At 32.9% G+C, this 21600-nt stretch overlaps 10 protein-coding genes across 10 annotated transcripts; 6 read left to right on the top strand and 4 right to left on the bottom strand. All coding sequences in view use genetic code 12, as the record gives it.

Annotated features, from left to right (window-relative positions):
- Nucleotides 1–447: 447 nt before the first annotated feature.
- KGF55_003645 (uncharacterized protein) lies at nucleotides 448–3051 on the top strand (the record flags this gene model as incomplete). The annotated part of the gene is made up of 1 exon (XM_051758461.1): nucleotides 448–3051. One exon carries the CDS (start codon nucleotides 448–450, stop codon nucleotides 3049–3051), a length of 2604 nt encoding a protein of 867 aa, XP_051614017.1.
- Nucleotides 3052–3382: 331 nt separating this feature from the next.
- SEC26 (coatomer subunit beta) lies at nucleotides 3383–6226 on the top strand (the record flags this gene model as incomplete). Its single annotated transcript, XM_051758460.1, has 1 exon — nucleotides 3383–6226. The coding sequence occupies one exon, from the start codon at nucleotides 3383–3385 to the stop codon at nucleotides 6224–6226; it is 2844 nt and encodes a 947-aa protein (XP_051614016.1).
- A 52-nt stretch (nucleotides 6227–6278) lies between these two features.
- KGF55_003643 (uncharacterized protein) lies at nucleotides 6279–7166 on the bottom strand (the record flags this gene model as incomplete). The annotated part of the gene is made up of 1 exon (XM_051758459.1): nucleotides 6279–7166. The coding sequence occupies one exon, from the start codon at nucleotides 7164–7166 to the stop codon at nucleotides 6279–6281; it is 888 nt and encodes a 295-aa protein (XP_051614015.1).
- Nucleotides 7167–7371: 205 nt separating this feature from the next.
- On the top strand, nucleotides 7372–7923 carry NHP2 (snoRNA-binding protein; the record flags this gene model as incomplete). Its single annotated transcript, XM_051758458.1, has 1 exon — nucleotides 7372–7923. One exon carries the CDS (start codon nucleotides 7372–7374, stop codon nucleotides 7921–7923), a length of 552 nt encoding a protein of 183 aa, XP_051614014.1.
- A 403-nt stretch (nucleotides 7924–8326) lies between these two features.
- Nucleotides 8327–9886, top strand: KGF55_003641 (uncharacterized protein; the record flags this gene model as incomplete). The annotated part of the gene is made up of 1 exon (XM_051758457.1): nucleotides 8327–9886. The coding sequence occupies one exon, from the start codon at nucleotides 8327–8329 to the stop codon at nucleotides 9884–9886; it is 1560 nt and encodes a 519-aa protein (XP_051614013.1).
- A 107-nt stretch (nucleotides 9887–9993) lies between these two features.
- Nucleotides 9994–13365, bottom strand: PIM1 (ATP-dependent Lon protease; the record flags this gene model as incomplete). Its single annotated transcript, XM_051758456.1, has 1 exon — nucleotides 9994–13365. The coding sequence occupies one exon, from the start codon at nucleotides 13363–13365 to the stop codon at nucleotides 9994–9996; it is 3372 nt and encodes a 1123-aa protein (XP_051614012.1).
- Nucleotides 13366–13636: 271 nt separating this feature from the next.
- KGF55_003639 (uncharacterized protein) lies at nucleotides 13637–14950 on the bottom strand (the record flags this gene model as incomplete). The annotated part of the gene is made up of 1 exon (XM_051758455.1): nucleotides 13637–14950. The coding sequence occupies one exon, from the start codon at nucleotides 14948–14950 to the stop codon at nucleotides 13637–13639; it is 1314 nt and encodes a 437-aa protein (XP_051614011.1).
- A 208-nt stretch (nucleotides 14951–15158) lies between these two features.
- On the top strand, nucleotides 15159–15827 carry KGF55_003638 (uncharacterized protein; the record flags this gene model as incomplete). Its single annotated transcript, XM_051758454.1, has 1 exon — nucleotides 15159–15827. One exon carries the CDS (start codon nucleotides 15159–15161, stop codon nucleotides 15825–15827), a length of 669 nt encoding a protein of 222 aa, XP_051614010.1.
- A 283-nt stretch (nucleotides 15828–16110) lies between these two features.
- KGF55_003637 (tRNA (cytosine-5-)-methyltransferase) lies at nucleotides 16111–18309 on the bottom strand (the record flags this gene model as incomplete). The annotated part of the gene is made up of 1 exon (XM_051758453.1): nucleotides 16111–18309. The coding sequence occupies one exon, from the start codon at nucleotides 18307–18309 to the stop codon at nucleotides 16111–16113; it is 2199 nt and encodes a 732-aa protein (XP_051614009.1).
- A 1302-nt stretch (nucleotides 18310–19611) lies between these two features.
- Nucleotides 19612–21432, top strand: HGT13 (Hgt13p; the record flags this gene model as incomplete). The annotated part of the gene is made up of 2 exons (XM_051758451.1): nucleotides 19612–20900; nucleotides 21009–21432. 2 exons carry the CDS (start codon nucleotides 19612–19614, stop codon nucleotides 21430–21432), a joined length of 1713 nt encoding a protein of 570 aa, XP_051614008.1.
- Between the last annotated feature and the right edge of the window lie 168 nt (nucleotides 21433–21600).

Genomic DNA, 21600 nt, shown 5'->3' with positions numbered 1-21600 from the left:
ATTATCAATTCAAACACAACTTTGTTGCAAAATAAATGTAATGAAGTGTAAGAGTGTCGCAAGCCAAAAATTCAAAGTCACGACACAGCATAAATCCTTTTTCTTTTCTAAAAAATAATTTACTTAACTGAATCAAATTATATTAATTTGAAAGAAAATTATGATATAATATTATACTTATATTCAACTGAATATAATATCATCAAATTGTTTTCTCCGGAAAGGAAATAGTCATTCTCACATTCATTATCAAGCAACAAAAGTCTGGTGACTAGCTTTGGACCACTGGATCCTTCAATTTAAAATCATCTATCCATTACTTTCATACACGATCATATTTGTTAATTGAGAATTGATCTTTTAACTTCAAAGACATTTATAAAATTGATTATAATCTCTTTTCAAGAGATTTCAAGATCAAAATCAACCATTTAACATATTTGGACAATGTCTGAAAAGAAAAGGTTTGGTTCGAGGATATCGTCAATTTTTGGTCAGAATTCATCAAATGACAAAAAATCACAACCAAATACAATACCTTCCTCGGTAAATTCTTCATTGAATGTCCCATCCTCATCCTTAAATTCAAGATCCAAAGGATTATCGACATTATCTTCACCAAATCCAAAACCCTTGAATAAAACACCCTTGAGAAATCATGCTAGCTCAAGTACTATTAATTCATCACAGCACAATAGTGGGAAATCCATAAATTCAAAACCATCTGACGAGGCTTTGAGAGGAAGTACATCAAACAATCACAGCCTTAGTTTACCTGTTAATTCGCACCGAACGCAACATGATGACAACAAAAATTTTAGTTATACACTGCAAGAGAATTATCACAATCAGCCGCATCCTCGTGATCAACTGATCAACTCCTCCTCGACACAAATTAGTCAAACCTCAATTTATCCAAATATCTCAAATGTTAGTGTTCAACTTTCTCCTTCGAGCGAAAATTCAAAATTCGATCCGTCTCCAAGCCAGTCAAGAAACTTGACTCTGCCAAGCCCCGAGCCACCTACCACTCACAAATTACGAAGAAAACCACCAAGCGAGTTGGATTCATTTGACTTTGGGAACTTGAATTCTAATCCTAACTCACAATTGCAAAGTCCACAATTAAGTTCTAGATCCAAGCAAAGTCCACAAGATCGAGATCAAAGCTCAGATAGGGAAGTTCCTGGGAACATTATGGCGGATTTGGAATCTGAAATTGATCATTTCTTGCAAATGGAAGATTCTCATTCAAATTCAAATGATTTGTCAAGTACTTATTCATCAAGAAAAGCTATTTCTAATCGTAATAGTAATAACTATTTGGAAGAAACTGACGCAATACAAAATGAATTCATGAACGATTTAAATTCGAATACTAGAAACTTCACTCAACTTGAAGATCCAGTTACAGATTTTCATTTAACAAGATCAAGACAAGAAGCTCCGTATCCTATAAACTCAAATATAGCATCACCAGACGATTCCATAACTACTACACCTACAGAGTCCGTGGAAAACTCACCTCAAATTATACAGAACTATATGATGGATACGACAAACTTGGAGAATATAAATCCATTTGAAACAACTTTAGCGTCACATGCGAATTATCAACATTTTGATTCTTCTTCGTCAAATAGGTCATCAAATACTTCAATGACATCACCCATCACACAAACCAAACAATATTATGAAGCTTCCATTGCTCCTTCATCCTCTAATGTTGCAACTACTGGAGTGGCTAGTACAAGATCTTCATATTCCAGAGCGACTACAGGATCAAACTCAAGAACTCGGCCATTTGCTGAACAATCTCCATCAATCTGCCATAGCACACAAACTTCGCCTAGTTTACAACTACAAGAACAACAACGACAACAACAAGTACAACAACAGCAAGTACAACAACAACAACCACAACCCCACCAACTACAACAACCACAACATTTACCGCTACAGCAAGTAACCCAGACATTACCAACGCAACAAATTTCAACAAAAGCACCCCAGTTACAACACACGAAGACGGAAAACTCACTCTTTTCAGATGTGTCATCTATGAAAAATTTCAACACTGCTGGATCACTGCAACGAACATATCATCGTACATCAAGTTCAATTGGATCTATAAGAAGCTCAAACTCATATCGAAATGTCAACCTTGCCACACTTAAAAAGACATTAAGCTTGAAACCTGGTGAAGGTGAAAGATCAAATTATGTTTTAACTATAAGAAGAAACGCAGGTACCGCATTCAATGAATCTGGACCATCTAAATGGAAATTACCTGTGGGAATATTACCTATTGATAAGACTGCTATGAAAGACAATTCAAACGGTAAATATAAACGATTAGCCGGCAATTCAAATAATGCAAATTATCGTAAAAAAACAAGTGGTGTAGAATTGAAACATGGACATTTAAAACCGAGATTATTAGCAGCTGAAATTGATGAAGGTGATGACTATTCTACAAGTATTACATTGAATAAAACTAGTCCTCCAATAACAAACTCCTCATCCACGACTTTGAAAAATGCAACATCGGGTCCGCAATCATTCAGTACAAAAGCTTCAAGGGAAAACTCATTGAAAAGAACAACTACAGATGGATCTTTATTAACTGGGGATACACAAAGTCTAGATAGTACTAATACTGAAAGCACGAAAAATCATAATAATGGGCCCGGTCTTAATCGAAATGATTCAATTGTATCAAGTGATAGTTCAGGTAGTATATCAGAAAAATTAACAACAGGATACTATCAACATCGGGGATATAAATATGGAGAAATAGACGATTATGATTACAACGGCTCAAAAGATAATAGGGTTGATGAGGACGATGATGACGCAACTGAAATGAGTGATAATTGTGATAACGTTAATGAGGACATGAAAGATAATAACCTAAACAATAAGCATCATGGAAATATTGCACATCTTAATGGTTTTGGCAATAATGGATTTGTGAACAACGATACCGAGATTGAAGACAGACCGAAATTAGTTTTGGCTAATCCTGACTATAGTTCAGATAGTGATTGAAATTTAGCCTCTCTGAGCTTATTTTTACGTTTATGAGTCATGAATTAATATCCAAAAATGATAATAACTATACAAATTACTAATATATAATGTTTGAATTCCTCTGGGTAATACCGTTTGCAATTTTCTGTTTTCTGTCGTTCTTTAATACAATCATCAAGTGTGGTAGTGTAAAAATCACATTTTGTAATTTTTCAAGAATTCGAACCAACACGTAAATCAGAAAATACATTAATTTATTTTGACAACTGAAAGCATTAGCCAATTTTACAACAATTGTTTCCTCGTATATTTATCAACTTTACCAAAACTTATATAACTTTATGAAACTATGAGTGACAGTGGCTATACGTTAATTTATGAGCCAAATACGGCTAGTAAAATATCAACAAATGAATTCAAAAACTTATTGGAAAAAGGTAAAGATGATGTTAAAATAGATACAATGAAAAAAATATTAATCACGATATTGAACGGTGATCCATTACCTGATCTTTTAATGCACATAATCAGATTTGTCATGCCATCAAAAAATAAAGAATTGAAAAAATTATTATATCATTATTGGGAAGTGTGCCCTAAATTGGATGAAAAGGGTAAAATGAGACATGAAATGATTCTTGTTTGTAATGCAATTCAAAGGGATTTACAACATCCAAATGAATATATCAGAGGTAATACTTTAAGATATTTGAACAAATTGAAGGAACCTGAATTATTAGAAACTTTGGTCCCAAATGTGCGTCAATGCCTTGAACATAGACATGCTTATGTTCGTAAAAATGCGGTATTTGCGTTATGGTCGATACATAAAGTGAGTGAGCATTTATGTCCCGATGCTGATGAATGGATCAAAACATTTTTAGAAGTTGAAAATGATTCTGTATGTAAAAGAAATGCATTTGTTTGTCTTGGTGATTTATACAGAGATGCTGCTTTAGACTATATTCAGCATAATATAAGTGTGATTGATACCTTGGATCCTTTGTTACAATTAGCTTTTATTGAGTTCATTAAAAGAGACTCAATTCAAAATCCAAATTTAAAACAACAATATGCTCAATTAATTACTGAAATTGTGGAAAGCTCTTCAAACGTTGTGTTGTACGAGGCTGCTAACACTTTGGCTATTTTAACGTCTAATTCATCATCAATACTATTAGCAGGTAATAAATTTGTCGAGTTAGCTACGAAAGAATCCGATAACAATGTAAAAATTATAACATTAGAAAGAATTAATCAGTTAAACAAACAACATCCGGGTGTATTACAGGATTTGTCTTTGGAAATATTAAGAGTGTTGACTTCACAAGATTTGGACGTTAGAAAGAAAGCTTTAGATGTTACATTAGAATTTATTACTTCAAGAAATGTTGAAGATGTGGTAAAATTGTTGAAAAAAGAGTTACAGGCCACAAGTTTATCGAATGATGACAAAAATGCAGAATATAGACAGATATTAATTAATGCTATACACGTTCTTGCGATTAGATTTAGCGAAGTTGCAGCAAATGTAATTGACTTATTATTAGATTCAATCGCAGATTTGAATTCAACTGCTGCTTATGAAGTCATCACTTTTGTTAAAGAGGTTGTTGAAAAATTCACAGAATTAAGAGAATCAATCATAAAAAGATTAATATTAGCATTACCGAATGTGAAAAGTGGAAAAGTTTTTAGAGGCGCATTGTGGGTCATTGGAGAATATGCTACTGATGAACAATTAATTCAAGATGCATGGAAATATATAAGATCAAGTATTGGTGAAGTTCCTATTCTCACGAGTGAACTAAAATCGAAAGAACCAAATCCCTCAGAACCAATTAATGAAAATGGAGAGCTAGGACACAAAAGAAAAGGTCCAACTGTTTTACCGGATGGAACTTATGCAACAGAAGTTGCTTTGACAGCCGAAGTTAGTAATGGGTTTGATGATGATAGTAAAACTCCATTAAGAAAACAATTACTCGCTGGTGACTTTTACCTTGGTGCTGTTTTATCATCAACATTGGTCAAATTAATATTGCGATTACAAAAACTAAAAACCCAAAACAAGATATTAAATGCGCTAAAAGCAGAAGCTTTGTTGATAATGGTTTCCATAGTAAGGTTAGGTGAAAGTCCATTGGTGACTAAAAAAATTGATGAGGACTCAGCAGATAGAATTTTATCATACATAAAAATATTAAATGACGAAAAAGATGTGGAAGATATAACTACTTCGTTTCTTGATGACACGAAAGATGCTTTCAAAGCTCAAATCACAGATGCAGAACAAAAGAAAGCAGAAGCAAAGGCAAAAGATTTACACGATAATGCAGAACAAATTGATGATCCAATATTATTCAGACAACTTGACATCGATAATAAGACATCTAACAAAAATGTCGATGACATTGCTACTGCCTCAGGCAAAGACACAAACAAGGAGAACTTATCATCAAGATTAAATAAAATATTACAATTGACAGGTTTCTCAGATCCTATATATGCAGAAGCTTTTGTGAAAGTTCATCAATATGATGTTGTATTGGATGTGTTATTAGTGAACCAAACTACAACCACATTACGTAATTTGTCAGTTGAATTTGCAACTTTAGGTGATTTGAAGGTCGTTGATAAACCAACAACTGCAAATATTGGACCTCATGGTTTCTACAAGATCCAAACAACTATAAAGGTTACATCTGCTGACACTGGTGTTATATTTGGAAATATCGTGTACGATGGACAACATTCTGATGAATCAACAATCGTTATATTAAATGATGTTCATGTGGATATTATGGATTATATAAAACCAGCAACTTGTTCGGAATCCCAATTTAGAAAAATGTGGAATGAATTTGAGTGGGAGAATAAAATAACTATAAAATCACCTATAAGTTCTTTGAAAGCATATTTAGATGAATTAATGGAAGGTACAAACATGAATTGCTTGACACCAGGAGCTATCGTTGGTGAGGAATGTCAATTTCTTTCTGCAAATTTATATTCAAGATCAAGTTTTGGTGAAGATGCATTAGCTAATTTATGTATTGAGAAACAAAACGATGGACCAATTATTGGTCATGTAAGAATTAGATCCAAAGGTCAAGGATTAGCTTTAAGTTTGGGTGATAGAGTTGCCTCAATTTCAAGAAAAGGTAAAAATGCTGCATTGGCTCGTGTATAAGGTAGAGTTTTTAAAATATTAAAGTTTATCATTTCATTCATTATTTACCTCTTTAGGTTTCTGCTGATAACTGTTTTAATTTGGAGGATGGGTATAAATACTTTAATAATTTAGATTCACTTCTCAGTTTAATTTTTAAATTCTGTTCTGATATGTTCTTCAAAGCCGAATCCAAATGAATTCCAAAAGTGGCGTTTAAAGGAACATCTTCAAGTTTGACCTCGTTCCATTTCCGTTCAGTTAAATGCAACATGAAGTTGAAAATAGATGTGAGATCACCCTGTATGAAAATATTGTAAAGTCCTGACTCTCCATAGCTAATAGATAAATTATCTATGTACTTAATATTATACACCTGACTGGCATTCTCAACTAATAAATGAATTTTGTAATTCGATGATTTTAAAGTAAACGGTTCTTGGTTTAAATTGTTTATTTGACTATTTATTTTGTATATCAAAAATGTGGAAGCTTTCGACATGGCAAATGGAGTGCCATATATTGTTACGAGTGAATCAATACTTCCTTCATTCGTGCCTTCTGTAAATACCAAGTCCTTTATTTTGAAATGTTCCACCATCAGTTGTTTTAACGTTTGATCTTCTTGTAATAGTCGTGATTCCATTTTACTCAAAATTAGTGTAACGTGAGTCAATTCATTTGAATAGGATAGGGTTAGTTTAGATTGTAACTTTGATAAAAAAGATATTACTTTTGCGTCATCAACTGAAACTGGAGCAGCTTTTGACTTTGGTGAATCTCCATTTAGCTCTTCTGTCTTTAATTGGAGTTGTATAGGTGAAGTATTGAAGTTATTAGGCACATACGTTGATGATTTAGACGTCGAGACTGATGAGTGATGCGGTGTTCTATGATTGGAGAAACGTCCGTTGTGATGATGTGATTTTGTTCTTTTCCTATTCTGTCGATTATTATCCATCTCTTGATTTCACTATGACGAACTAACAAGCTTTTAGGATATTAAGTAGCTCGTATGTGTATTGATATACGATAATACTGTTACTGAAATACCCATGATAGATTCGCTACCATAAATAAAACGAAAAAAGGCATCTTAAATTCTTCAATCAATTTTAACTCGAGTAGATATTACAAAATCCAATCAACACAACGCGTATAACATAATGGGTAGCAAGAAAGACGGAAAGGTCAAGGAGCCAAAAACAAAAGAAGCATCAAAAGTAAAAGAACCAAAACAACCTAAGGAAGCCAAAACCAAATCTTCAGAGAATTCTACCACCAATGCAGTTGAAGATAATTATGAAAAAAGAATGTCAGCCATTTTACCATTTGCAAAACCTTTAGCATCTAAAAAATTAAATAAAAAGATTTTAAAAACTATAAAGAGAGCATCCAAAGCAAAACATGTCAAAAGAGGAGTGAAAGAAGTTGTGAAAGCTTTAAGAAAAGGAGAGAAAGGTTTAGTTATAATTGCAGGAGATATAAGCCCTGCTGATGTTATATCTCATATTCCAGTATTGTGTGAAGATAATGGAGTTTCGTATATTTTCATACCTTCAAAAGAGGATTTGGGAAGTGCAGGAGCTACTAAAAGACCAACTTCTTGTGTAATGATTGTACCAGGTGGTGGGAAAAACAAAAAGAATGCTGAGAAAGTTGATGAGTACAGGGAAGGATACGATGAAATTGTTACTGAAATAAGTATAAGTGATTAGACTTAATTTGAAGGGTTCATTGAGAGGAAATTGATTTAAAAAAGATAATTGTATAATATTTGTAAACTTCTAAATTAAAAGCTAAAATAAAGAATTAGCCAACACTCTTTGATTACATTGATGGGACAAAAGTCAGCACATCGTCCTTCTGTGTATAAAATTTCCCCATCTCTTAATACTTGTAATCTATGATATTTGAAACACGAACAAATATAATTATGTTAGAAATTTAACACAAAATTGAGTCCGCTATTTTGATTACCATCTTTGTATATAACAAGCAAACAAAGAACAATCAACATCAACCACAAGAGATAGCTCAATCAAGATCAACACATTTGCTAGTAATACCACCATCATCAATTGTTTGCCGTATATTGCTGGACATTAATTTAAAATTAACATGGAAAATGCTAATCAGTCTTTGCCCAACGGCGAAACTATGAAGAATGGATCTCATGATTCATTAACGGCAATAGATTACATTAATAATCAAGTGGAATTGGAAAAAGAGGCTAAAAGAATAATGCCATATAGTTTTGATGAGTGTACATATGAGAAGGGAGAATTGAGACAACCTGTATTTGCATGTTTGTCATGCTCAGAAGAAAATGATAATACCCCCATTGGTGTTTGCTATGCATGCTCAATACTGTGTCATTCACAACATGAATTAGTTGAGTTGTTTTCTAAAAGATCTTTTGTTTGTGACTGCGGTACGACTAGAATGGCTAAAACTGTTGATGGCGCATGCAAGTTGAGAAGACAGGATCATAAAACCAATTCTGCTGGTAATGCTCATAGAAGAAGATCATCAATGATATCTAATGGATCGACCGGAAGCAATTCGAATTCAAGAAATTCTAGTCAAGTGTCGTTACCAGCTGACGATATTCCTAGCTCCTCAAATGTATACAATCAAAATTTTTCAGGCAAGTTTTGTGGTTGTAAACAACCCTATAACCCATTGGAAGAAACCGGTAATATGATTCAATGCTTTTTTGGCTTTCAGTGTGGAGAAGATTGGTACCATGATAAATGTATAATGGGGTTTAAACCAGATGCATTCAAAAAAGAGACTCAGAGCGAAAATAAACAATATAATATTGGAGAAAATAGATTAGATCAGTTATCACCACCAGGATTTGCTGCAGAACAAGGAGACGACGCAGCAGAGACTGTAAGCGAGGAGAAACACTCTGCCGAATCAAAGGAGGAAGCAGGTAAGACTTATGACGACAATTGTCAACAAGAACAAAAAAAACGTACTGAACGAGAAGAAGGTATGAATGAACAAGAAATTTATCAGAATGAAGAAGATGAGTATGATATGATACAGAAATTAAAATATTTTCCAAATTTGGATTCTTTTGATAGTTTCATTTGTTGGAATTGCGTTTCTAAATTTAATACGATATTTGCAGAATTTGATAAATTTTTACCTGGTGTTATATTTGAAAAATTACCGAGATTTGAAAATATAAACACAGTGGAAGACTGGTACAATCTAAAGCAAAAAGAGGATCAACAAGACAAGAAAAGGATTAAAACAGAGAGCTCACTTCAAGACCAGTCCCCACCACTGGAATCATTTTCTATTTTCCTTCAAAACGGATTCAAAGACATAATCGAACGTACACTCCCGAAACTAGATCAAACGTCCAAACTTGCTCAATTTTTGAATAACAATTCATACTTATACAAAGATGACCCAATTTATGAACCACCAGAAGATTCAAGTGAGGAAGAATGGTCCACGACCGTCTCTTACTTAGATATGTGTGCGGCTGATGCGATACATCAATTACCTCGAGGAAAAGCTATTGAAAGTATACAAGCGTATGACAAAATAAGATTGAAATTGAGAGAATTTTTTAAACCATTTGCCGAACAAGGTAAAGTTGTGACTGAAGACGAAGTCAAATCATTTTTTGGAGAAATAAAAAAGGAGGAGAAGAAATAATTAGAGACAGAAAGGACATTTGAATTATCAAAATGTATTTATGATCATTAAGTGTAAATGCACATTTAAATTATTTACAAGACACAAGAACTCTATTATTTTATTATTTATTTGTTACTCTTTTTTGCTTTCTTTTTAGATTCTAGTTTTTCAAATTCCTCTTTCCACACATTATTTCCTTCAGATTGATCAATATCAAATAAGCGATCAAATACTTCATTATACCATTCAACAGGATAGTATGTAATACCTTCCTTAACTTCATCTGGAATTTCCTCTAATTGGTATTCACAATCCTTAGGGAAAATTATTTTATTATAACCTGCTCTTTTTGCACCCAAAGTTTTTTCTCTTAATCCCCCAATTGCCAAAACTCTACCTGTTAATGTAATCTCTCCAGTCATTGCTGTGTCATTTGGTAAACTTCTATTTAATGCTAAGGAAATCAATGATGATGTGAAAGCTATACCTGCTGATGGACCATCCTTCGGGATAGCACCACCTGGACAATGAACATGAATATGAGCATTTTCAAAGAATTTATTCTCAGGAAATTTGTTGATCATGTATTGTTTGGCAAATGAATAAGCGATCGATGCCGATTCTTTCATCACATCTTTTAAGGAACCTGTCACATGTAATCCAGCATTGTTCAAATCTGAACTGATAGAATCTGTTAAAATTGATTCTATATAGAGGGCATCCCCATCCCCTGAATTGTTATATGCCAAACCTGTTGCAACACCTGGTTTCAATGTTTCATAAATTCTATCTTTTGTGTAAATTTCTGGTCCAATAAAGTCTTTCAAGTTTTCAGGAGTGACATCAATTTTAATATCATCCGGCAATTCTAATTTTAATGGCTTTTCTTCTAGCTCTTCTTGAGGTTTTTCACTTGATTTCTCTTTTTCATTTGGTTTTTCACCTTCAACTGGTTTGCTCTTTTCCTCGGACTTTTGTTCTTCTTTTGTTGTAAGCTCAGCTTCAACATTAGCTACAGGTTTAACAATAGGCTCGACATTTTTAATCACATCCTTTTCTCCGTTTACTTCTTCCTTATCCACTTCTTCATTTTTAATTTCTTTCACTATTATTTCTTCCTGTTCAGGTTGTTGTTCTTCAACTTGTTCAACAATTTTCATGGAAGCTTTACTGAAAATTCTATTGATCAAAGTTTTGACATGACGAAGACCACTTTCACGACAATATTTATCAATCAATCTCGCTATTGTATCTCTTGAAATATCGACTAATCCAGGTTGCAACCCAACTTTTTTACAAGCCTCCGGAATTAAATGTCTAGTAGCAATTTCGATCTTTTCATGCTTTGTGTACCCATTAACTTCAATGATTTCCATACGATCTCTTAATGGAGCTGGAATTGAACCTAAATAGTTTGCAGTACAGACAAACAAAACCTTTGACAAATCAACTTTGACTTCTATAAAGTTATCAACGAAAGCATTGTTTTGTTCAGGATCTAAAATTTCTAAGAATGCTCTAGCAGCACCACCATGAGACGTTGTATCCAATTTATCAATTTCATCAATTAGCATTAAAGGATTTGATGTTTTGGCGTTTACCAATGCTGAGATAATTCTACCGGGTATTGATGCAACATAAGTTCTTCTATGACCTTTGACATCGTGAACATCTTGCACACCACCAACCGCTATTCTAGTATATTTTCTATCAAGAGCTTCAGCAATTGATTTAGCGATTGAAGTTTTACCAGTACCAGGTGGGCCAGCAAGACATAAAATTTTACCATTAACATTACCTGAAACTTTACCAACTGAAATAAACTCCAAAATTCTATCTTTAACGTCTTTCAATCCATAATGATCACGATCCAAAATTTCTCTAGCTTTTTTCACATTGAATGAATCTTTCGAATATATTCCAAACGGTATTTGAGTTAACCAATCAAGATATCTTTCAACAACATTCAGTTCCATGTCACTTTGAGTTCCTAATCTTGCTCTTTCGGTTTTATAAGCTTCCATAGCTTCCTCAGGCATTTTCAATTTCTTCAATCTTTCATCAAATTTTGTTGCTTTTGAATTTTCTCCAATTCCTGCTGCTTTTAATAATTCTTTGGTATATTCTTTAATCAACATTTGAGCATATTGCTTTTCAGTCCTTTCTCTCATATTAATATGAGCTTTTCTTTTAATTTCATCAGCGTCGACTTCAACTTTCAATAATTTCAAAGTCTTTTCTAATCTCTTTTGAACATCCAAACTATCCATAATTTCTTGTATTTGTTTAGCATCTCCACATACTGACCCACCAACGTAGTCCGCTAACATTGATGGATCATTCAAAACTTTTCTACCACCTTCTGCAGCCAAGGGATTGGGCGAAAAACTTGAACATAAACTTTTAATACTTTCAACGAGAGCCTGAACCTCAACATTATTTTTTTCAAACGGTTCATCTTCTATTGGTTGTACAGCAGCGTATGAAATGCCAAATTTTTTCAAGTATGCAGTAGGGAAATTTTCTTGTTGTTGTTCAATATTTTCATTTTTATGTTTTGGTGTGCTCAAATCAACTAACTTAACTCTTCTATGTGGATATGCTAATATGTGTACATGAGTTGAATCTAATGGGGTTACTTTTGCAATTTGACATAAAGTACCAATTTCATGAACAAATTCCTTATTTTTGATGATGTCAATATGCGCATCTTCGTTATCTGGATCTTTTACATGAAATAAAACAAAATATGGTTCTTTGGTTTCGACAACTTCTTGTAAACATCTTATTACTTCTGGATCAGTCACAGTTATTGTACAGTATCTTCCGGGTAAGCAAGGACGATCTTTCATAGGTATTGCTAAGAATGGCGTATACAATCCTGTTCTGGAGTTTACCAAGTGTTGATCATCTTTGCCATCGTTTCCATTATTATCATTATCATTGTTATTATTGTTGTTATTATTATTGTTATTGTTATTGTTGTTGTTGTTGATGTTATCGTTTTTGCCGTCATTACCACTGTTTGAAGAAACAGAATTCGAACCACTCGTTGAAGGGGTGTTGGGATCTATACTAATCTTCGATTCAGCTTGTTCCACTATATCTGTTTGTGTTTCATCCGTCTTATTCTTTTCCAAATCTTCCTCTTTCTTTTGTGGTGATTTTTCCAGATTTTCAGATTTATCTTTTGATGGTGATTTAATTTTATCTTTTGGTTGTTCTTTGGGTTGTGGTTGATCTGGTTTCGACTTATCAAAATAGATGGGATTATTTAGTATAAACTTTTCCTTATTGTGAATAAATGGATCTGGTCTGAGATCTGAAGGAAAGTGAGGTATCTGCAGGATCAAAGGCCTTATTGACGTAGGACTGATCTGAGTAGATGTTGTTGCATTTCGTACAAGTTTCACATATTTATAATTTGAACGTGTTGACTTCTTCAAAATTCGCCTCTTTATTGCGCGACAAGTGGTTGTTTTATTCAAAATAATCATGATCCTGGCTTACAACTTGATTGAAAACTAGCTTTAAGCGTAAATATGAAGTTAATTACTATAGTATGAATGATTCAAATTCGCCTTTGAATATTTTTAAACCCGAAATATGATGTGAAACAAAAATTATTTGTCAGAATTGAATGCTACCAAATTAAGATCAATGAGAGACCAAATTTCGCTGCGTCGTACGACCGCTATTTAAATCAAAGAGATTGAAAAATGTTAGAATAATAGTAATCCGTATAATTTCGGTCCATTTATTCCTCATTTATTCGATTGTAAAAACGTTTCTTTTCTTCTTCACTGGTTCGTCTTCATTGTCCTTTGCGGTTTCGTCATCAACATCCTCTAACTTTCGAATCTTTTTCGACACGGCAATTGATGTGTTAGCAGCATCGTTTGTGAAATTTGAATCTTCAAATTTATTCAAAATGTTAAAGCTAGTCTCAATTTCATCGTCAGAGACTTCATCGTCAAATATTGAGTTCTCTTTCTTGATTTGGCTTGAGGTATTGTCATTTGACCCAATAGATTTCGTTACCTGTTTGATCTTTTTAATTCTTCTAATTTTGTTTGTATTAGTTGGTGACTGGTGTGGATCGATACTATTCGATCTTTTATTCATCATTAACATTGTTGGTGAGGTCAATGTGGAGTTAGCACCAATCGAAGTATTTTGTCCACCTGAAGAGGTCACGCTTCTCGTCATTCTTGGCCTTCTTTGCGGAGTGAATTCCGGTGATGGACTTTCTGTATCAGGCTTTGATTTTTTCTCTTTTGGATCTTTACCCAGTTCACTTTCACTTCTGACACCATCATCTTCATTATCAAAGTTTTCAATATATTTGGAATTAGTGTTTAACTTAATTGCTGATGGCGACGAAGTAGCTCTAGGTCCATTGTTCACAGAAATAACTTCATCACCGTCTTCTTCTTTTCCACCCTCAATTTCATTGACGTCATTCAATTTAGTTACTAAGTCATTCGAGGCTGAAGAATTCAAAATGTTTTTGAATTTATTCTCCAATTTGTGTATCTTATTCTTCTCCTTTTTGATTGGTGTCATTAACTCATCATCAAAAATAGTTGAAAATGTCAGTCTTTTGTAAAAAGGTAAATTTGTTGAATTTGATGAATTGAATTTATCTGGGGTAAATATTGATTTTCCACTAGGTACTCTATTTCTTTGACTCTTGAAAAAGTTTGAACTTCTGTTAGAATTTGAGGATTTAGACCTATTGTCTTTAGTTGAATTCAATTTTTTAATTTGTGATTTTAATCTTTCGTTTTCCTTTTTGAATGAATCTAATTTGACATCTTTTAATTTTGACTCAGTTGAATATTGTTGTTTCAATTTGTTTAATTCTATTTCAAAATAATGACTGGACGTTTCCTCTCCTTTCTGCTTTTTCTTGGGACTTGATTTTACTACTTTTTTACTGGCTATCTGATTTTGTTTGATTAATCCTAGTTTGAGTATGGCTGTTGTAATTTGAAAAGCCCTAAGCTCATTCGATGTCACCAATTTTGATAGTTCGAGCCTTAATTCATTATGCGTCCTTATCAATTGCGGGTCAACCATATGTAATTAAATGTTGTTATATTTTGAGTCTTTTAGGTCCAGTTGATGGTATATAGATGAATCTTGTCATATATAATTATTTGTTTCTACTTCTCAACTGTTTACGTTTTGCTTTTTTTGGTGATTCGCTTATCGGTTTTGTGCCATCAAAAGCTACCTATTTCATCAAATTTACGAGGAAGACCTAAAACCCTTATCTTAATAACTAATGAACATATCTGGAAGAGAAAGAAAACTAATAAACAATTCCAACATCTACAACGCATGTAATGGAGACTATCACGTGAAAAGGAATATTAATAGAAAATATATAGTGGAGAACAGAGACTCTATAAATCATAAATTGGTAAAAACTCCTCAAGGTATAAAACTTATCATTGATAAATCATCATCTGATTTGGATCAAGTATTTCAAAAGTATGGAAGATCAATACCACCAGATGAAATATTGGAAATGATGAAACCGGGGAATTTAAAAATACCGATAGTTGAAGATCCTTTGTTACCAAATTCAGATTTATTAAATTCCATACATTATTACTTGTCTAAAAAATACAGTCATGAGGAATTAACACTGGCAAACAAAAGATTGAAAAGATCAAAAACGAAATCTGCTGATGGAGGTAGAAAAGCACTTAGATATGATAAGTATTTGGAATCAATGGATGAACTGAGTTTAATATTCATGGGAATGTTAATAGAATCCTGGTGTGATGAACTAATTACTGATGAAGTTTGTAAGATGTATTTGGAGAGAGACCCAGCTTTGAGTGATGATGACAAAGATGAAAAATTACAAGAGCATGGAACTGATAGCGAATGTGAAGTCGAAGATGATTATACTAATGAGATAGAGGATGACAAAATCTCGTCTTGACCAAAAGACGAGAAGTTAAAATAGTGGCTAGGTAATAATGAAGGTAAAGAGATAAGGGAAGACGAAGGCTGCGATGTGCTATAAAGAACAAGAAATTTGAATTAAGAATGATAATTCATAAGGTAACATTTGAATCTACAAATTCAATTTCACAATAAATTAAACCAATTGTCAAAGTATTTGTCCAAATATTCTGATATAAATGACAACAAGGATAATCATAAAATATTGTTTAAGTAGTAGATATCTTTACTGTCAACAATGATCTGATGACTAAAATCTTCTATTCATTTTTTGGTTCCTCCTCCTTTTCAAATTTGTCTGTAACTTTATCATCTTCTGAAGCTTCTTTATCTTCTCTATCTTTCTTAGCTGCTTCTACCTTCTCTTGATACAATTTTTCTTTACCAACATCATTAGCAGTAGTATCAATATCAAAGATTCTACTTAACAATTCGTGAGTGTCTTTTTTACTAACCATAAGATTTATGTTTGTTTTACCTTTCCATAATGGTAAGAACAAATCCTCTTTATCATCACGACTAATGGTCAAGAATAAACAACCTTCACTTAAAGTATCTAAAGTGTTTGAAAACTCTTCATCAATTTTTAATTTTCTCAATTCTTCAATTTTTGGGAACGCGTTTGTGAACAAATACTCCAATAATTTTAAATTACATTTTAAATGTCTTTTAGTACCAATAAAATGTTCAATAGTATGCAAAGCCTCAGTTTGAACTCTCCAAGGACAACCTTCACTATGTTCACTTCTTTGACTTACAAATAATTTTATTCCACCGTGTACTAATTTTAATTTTTGATCATTAATTGTAAGAATTTCTTTTACTATTGGTGACGCATAATAAATTGTTCTTAAAGGTTCACCAGTTGCATTTCTAACTAATGTGCAATCTTTTGGGAAGTTTTCATTAAAATCATAAAATGGCCAACATTTTTGTAATTCTTCGTTGGATGGGTCTAGGAAAATAAATGGTTCTTCATTAGCATCTCTTGGTAATTTTTGTTTCACAGATGTTGGTTTGAGTTCCGTTGAGTCTTCAGCTGTTGTGACAACAACTGATTCAGGTTTTTCATTGGTGGTATTGCTTGTCTTCTGTTTCTTATTGCCTTTCTCTATATTTTCATCTTCACGATCAGTTCGTTTATTTGAAACACTACTGGTATTACTTTGATCAACTTTTTCAAAAACAGTTATGAAAAATCCTCCTGTGTTTTGCAAATGAGGATAAACTCTAACACATTTACGCAACTCACTTTTAATCTCCTCTTCAGTTGGTGGATACATCGAATCTGAAAGTATTTCATCTTCCCCTTTTTGTTTTATTTTCATATCTTTTCCAAAAACAACCCAATCATTCATACCTTGTCTTCTTTTCAAACCTGACAATTCATTACTAACATCGACCAATTTAATTTTGGACCCCCACTGTCTTAATGCTTCTGCTACTATTGCCTCGTTTTCAATCGGTGATAATGAACAAGTAGAATAGACTAGTCTTCCACCAGATTTTAATAATTGTAATCCACGATTTAAGATATTATATTGTAATGGATGTAACCCTATAGCATTACCTGGCCTAAAATCTTTCCATATATTGATATTCTTTCTCATAGTACCATCTCCAGAACATGGTACGTCACATAATATTCTATCAAATTTTAAATGGGTTGAGGAGTTATTTAATCTTATTCTAGGAAATAATTGAGCATCATGATTAACAACCAAGAAATTTGGTGAGTTCAATCTCTTTATTTGATGCACCAACATATGACTTCTTTTGTAATCAGAATCATTAGCCAAGACGAATCCAGTTGGTTGTTCTTTTTCATCATTAGCATGTAATGCTTCAATCAATTGTGCAGTTTTAGATCCAGGAGCAGCACACATATCTAATACATAATGTTCTGGTTTGATATCCATTAATAAAGGTGGGATCATTGAGACAGCTTCTTGTCTACTAATATTTCCTACTTCAGTTTCAATAACCAAAAAACGTTGAGTTTTTGCAAAATCCTTCTGTTTCTTTATAGTCTGTTTACTAACATCAATCTGCCAGCCTAACTCATTGGGATAAAATTCAATGTTTTTTGGTGTTATGTCAACCCCTTCAAACTCTTTACCTTTTAAATTTTTGACATGCCTATCTAAAAACACATTTCTTATTTCTTCTGCATGTTTTCTATTTCCCGTTATTCTAAAAGTCATCGGCAAGTTCGCTTGACAGGACTTCTTGAATTCTTCCCACTCTGATTCAGGGAGTATTTTCATTGATTTGTAATACTTTTCCCAATCTGCATTATCTCTTTCAACCTCTTTCCATGTGTTGTTTGCTCCATTTTCGTTGTTTTGTCTTTTAAAAGTTGTGTCCTTTTTGTTGTTTCTCTTGAAATTACGTTTTGGCATGTTGAATTTGTAAATGTATGTTCTATTTTGTCGTAAAAGGTTTGCTCTATTGAGCATGCAAATTGATATCTTGTGTTTTAAAAAACTGTTTTAAATTTTTTTTTTCTTTTAGAGCGTTTGATATGAAAAATATTTGGAACCGCTCATCTCGTCTCGACCGAGCACATCACCAGACTTTTATAAAATCTCTAAACATGCTCAACAAACTGAACAACAATACTCAAAGACTTGATTGTACTTCTCAAAAGAGAAGTACTGACAACTATATTGAATTTGCAATATGCGATTCTCAATTGTAGCGTCATCTTTAGCGGAAAAATAAATATTTGATACTCAATGTTAAATCCATTTATGATTTATCGTTTAACATTCAGGTATCGAGCTCAAAATTCAAGTGCCACTTAATTTTTTATTCTGATAAAGTACACATGTAATTCAAATCGAGTGTCAAAGATGACTTTGCTTTTCTGACAATAAATGTTGCAGATCTACTATTTTTGCCAACTTTTATGCTTTCAGAAAATTGGTATCAGATCATATATCATTAAACTCCATATGCCGAGCTAAAAAGCTGTTCAATTTACGGATGATGAGACACTTGATATCTTGGCGATTTTCGAGCTATTCTAATTCAAGTCGTGACAAACACTGAACTAAAAAAATCAACCAAAGCAAGTACAAAAAATTCCATCAAAATTTTTAAACGGCTTGATAGAAATAAAAAATGCTTTCCTCCAAAAAAAAAAATACAAGGCTTCTTGGAAAGATTACTGAAAACACTTACATCACGCTTAATATATTCTGATTGTAAAAGCAATTATATGGTGAACGTAAACGAACAACAAAATATTGACTTTTAATTTTGTGATAGTAATGTATAAGTTTTCACTTCCCCACCTTTTAAAAAATTTCAACTCCATCAGTAATTTTTTTGAAGTCGCTAATCCAAATCAGAAATCAAGAGCAAATGAAGAGCTTAACAAGTCGAAGAGTATTACGAGAGTTAAATTCTTCAACAATTCTTCAACTAGTTCTTCTTTCTTCTTGTCTCAAGAAATAATATGAAAAAAAAAATTATAATATGTCAAAATTATGTCAAGATCTACGCGGAATAAAATATTAGGTTTCGAGATTTTGTGTCAATACAAAATTTTCCCCCCACATTTTTTGAAAAAAATTTGCCATAAACAATAGATGCATCTCGGATTAATTCGAGATTATACGGCACTAATCACGAAGATCAATGATTGAACGAAAGATGTCATCTGGTGTATATTAGTATAAATATGGACGGGTAACCAGTTCTTGTTTCTCAAAATTATGAGATATTCAAAGTTTTAATCAAAAACACGTTTTCAAATGGACTCAACAGAAGAATTCAAACCAAGAGTGACAGAAAGTGATCTGGATCATGAGGGTTCACTTGCAAATGAAAAAAACTTATCTTCACCATACGAAAGTAACGATGCATCGAAAGTCCATTCATTTGTAGGAATGACTGGTTCAAAGTTAAATTACGCGATTTCAATATTTGCAGGCGTTGGATTTCTTTTATTTGGTTATGATCAAGGAGTTTATGGAAGTTTATTAGCATTGGAATCGTTTGAAAAACAATTCCCAAGTATAAAAGCATCGAATAACAGTACTTTACAAGGAGCAGTTATCGGAGTCTATGAATTAGGTTGTTTAGTAAGTGCTGTTTCAACTGTTTATCTTGGTGACAAATTGGGTAGATTAAAATGTATGTTTTTGGGTTGTTTTATAGTTTTGATTGGAGCAGCCTTACAAGCTTCAGCGTTTACTGTTGTTCATTTAGCAATAGCTAGAGTTGTTACTGGATTTGGAACTGGTTATTTAACTTCTACTGTTCCAGTCTGGCAAGCAGAATTAAGTAAAGCAAAATCAAGAGGTAAATTAATAATGATGGAAGGTAGTTTGATTGCGTTGGGGATCGCAATTTCATATTGGATTGATTTTGGATTTTATTTTATTGATGCTAATACGAACGATACAAGAGGAATATCTTGGAGATTGCCAGTTGCTTTTCAAATGATTTTCCCTATCATGTTATTACCAGTTTTATTTAAACTTCCTGAATCACCACGTTGGTTAATGACTCAAGGTAGAGTTCAAGAGGCGAGGGGTGTATTCAGTGCTTTATTCAATTTGCCAGAAGGAGACGAAAAAATCACTGATCAATTAACTGAGATTCAAAGTGCATTAGATTTAGAGAAGACATCAAAAGAATCTTTTGGTTTTACCGATTTTTTCAAACAAGGGCCAGCTAGAACTTTCCATAGATTAAGTTTAGGTTGTTGGGCTCAAATCTTTCAACAAATCTCAGGTATTAATTTGATTACTTACTATGCGGGAACTATCTTTCAAAATTATATTGGAATGTCTCCATTCAATGCGAGAATTTTAGCTGCTTGCAATGGTACTGAATATTTTTTGGCTTCATTATTTGGAATTTATTTTATTGAGAGGCTTGGTAGACGTCCTCTCTTGTTCTGGGGAGCGATAGGTCAAGCATTGGTAATGATGGCTTTAACTATAGCAGGTTGGAAAGCTCAACAGGCTAAAGATCAAGGTAGATCAGGTACTTCTGCGGGAATTGCCGCAGCCTTTTTTCTATTTGCTTTCAACAGGTATGTGTCAACTTTTTTAATTGATCGAACTTTTTGTTCTTTTCACGGACGATTTTATCTGAAGTATAAAATCAACTAAATAAAACAAATGTTACTAACTCCACATAGTGTATTTCTGGTCCTGTATTTAGGTGGGACATGGCTCATACCAAGTGAAATAGGATCAATTCAATCAAGATCTGCAATTGCAGCCTTGTCAACAGCTTGTAATTGGGGTTTTAATTTTATGGTGGTAATGATAACACCTATTGCATTTGAGTCAATCAACTATTACACATACACTATCTTTGCAGTTATAAATGCCTTGATGGCACCAGCTGTATACATCTTTTTTGTCGAGACGAAAGGTAGAAGCTTGGAGGAACTCGATTTTATATTTAACCAATGTCCAGTTTTTGAACCTTGGAAAGTTGTGTCAATTGAAAAACACACACCTAAAAGAACTTATGCAGAAGACGATGTAAACGATATTGAAAAAGTTAAAGTTGAACACATAGACAACTTAAGTTCCGATAGCTTGATTGCTAGGTAATTTCATATTTTAATGATGTAATGATAATATCCTTTAATTTTGTGTAACGAAATTACGAAATTTTTTAAATTCTGAAACGTAGCTTCTTTTTCTTAGGAGTGTTCTGAAACTTCTAAAAATTGAACAATATTTCTCTCTATGATAATTAAAGCAGTAAAGGTTTGATAA

Source organism: Candida pseudojiufengensis (genome assembly GCF_024610245.1).
Source record: "Candida pseudojiufengensis strain CBS 10847 chromosome Unknown scaffold1, whole genome shotgun sequence".
NCBI lineage: Eukaryota > Fungi > Ascomycota > Pichiomycetes > Serinales > Debaryomycetaceae > Lodderomyces > Lodderomyces pseudojiufengensis.
The sequence above is the reverse complement of the archived record's forward strand: the minus strand, read 5'-3'. Positions and strand labels throughout refer to the sequence as shown.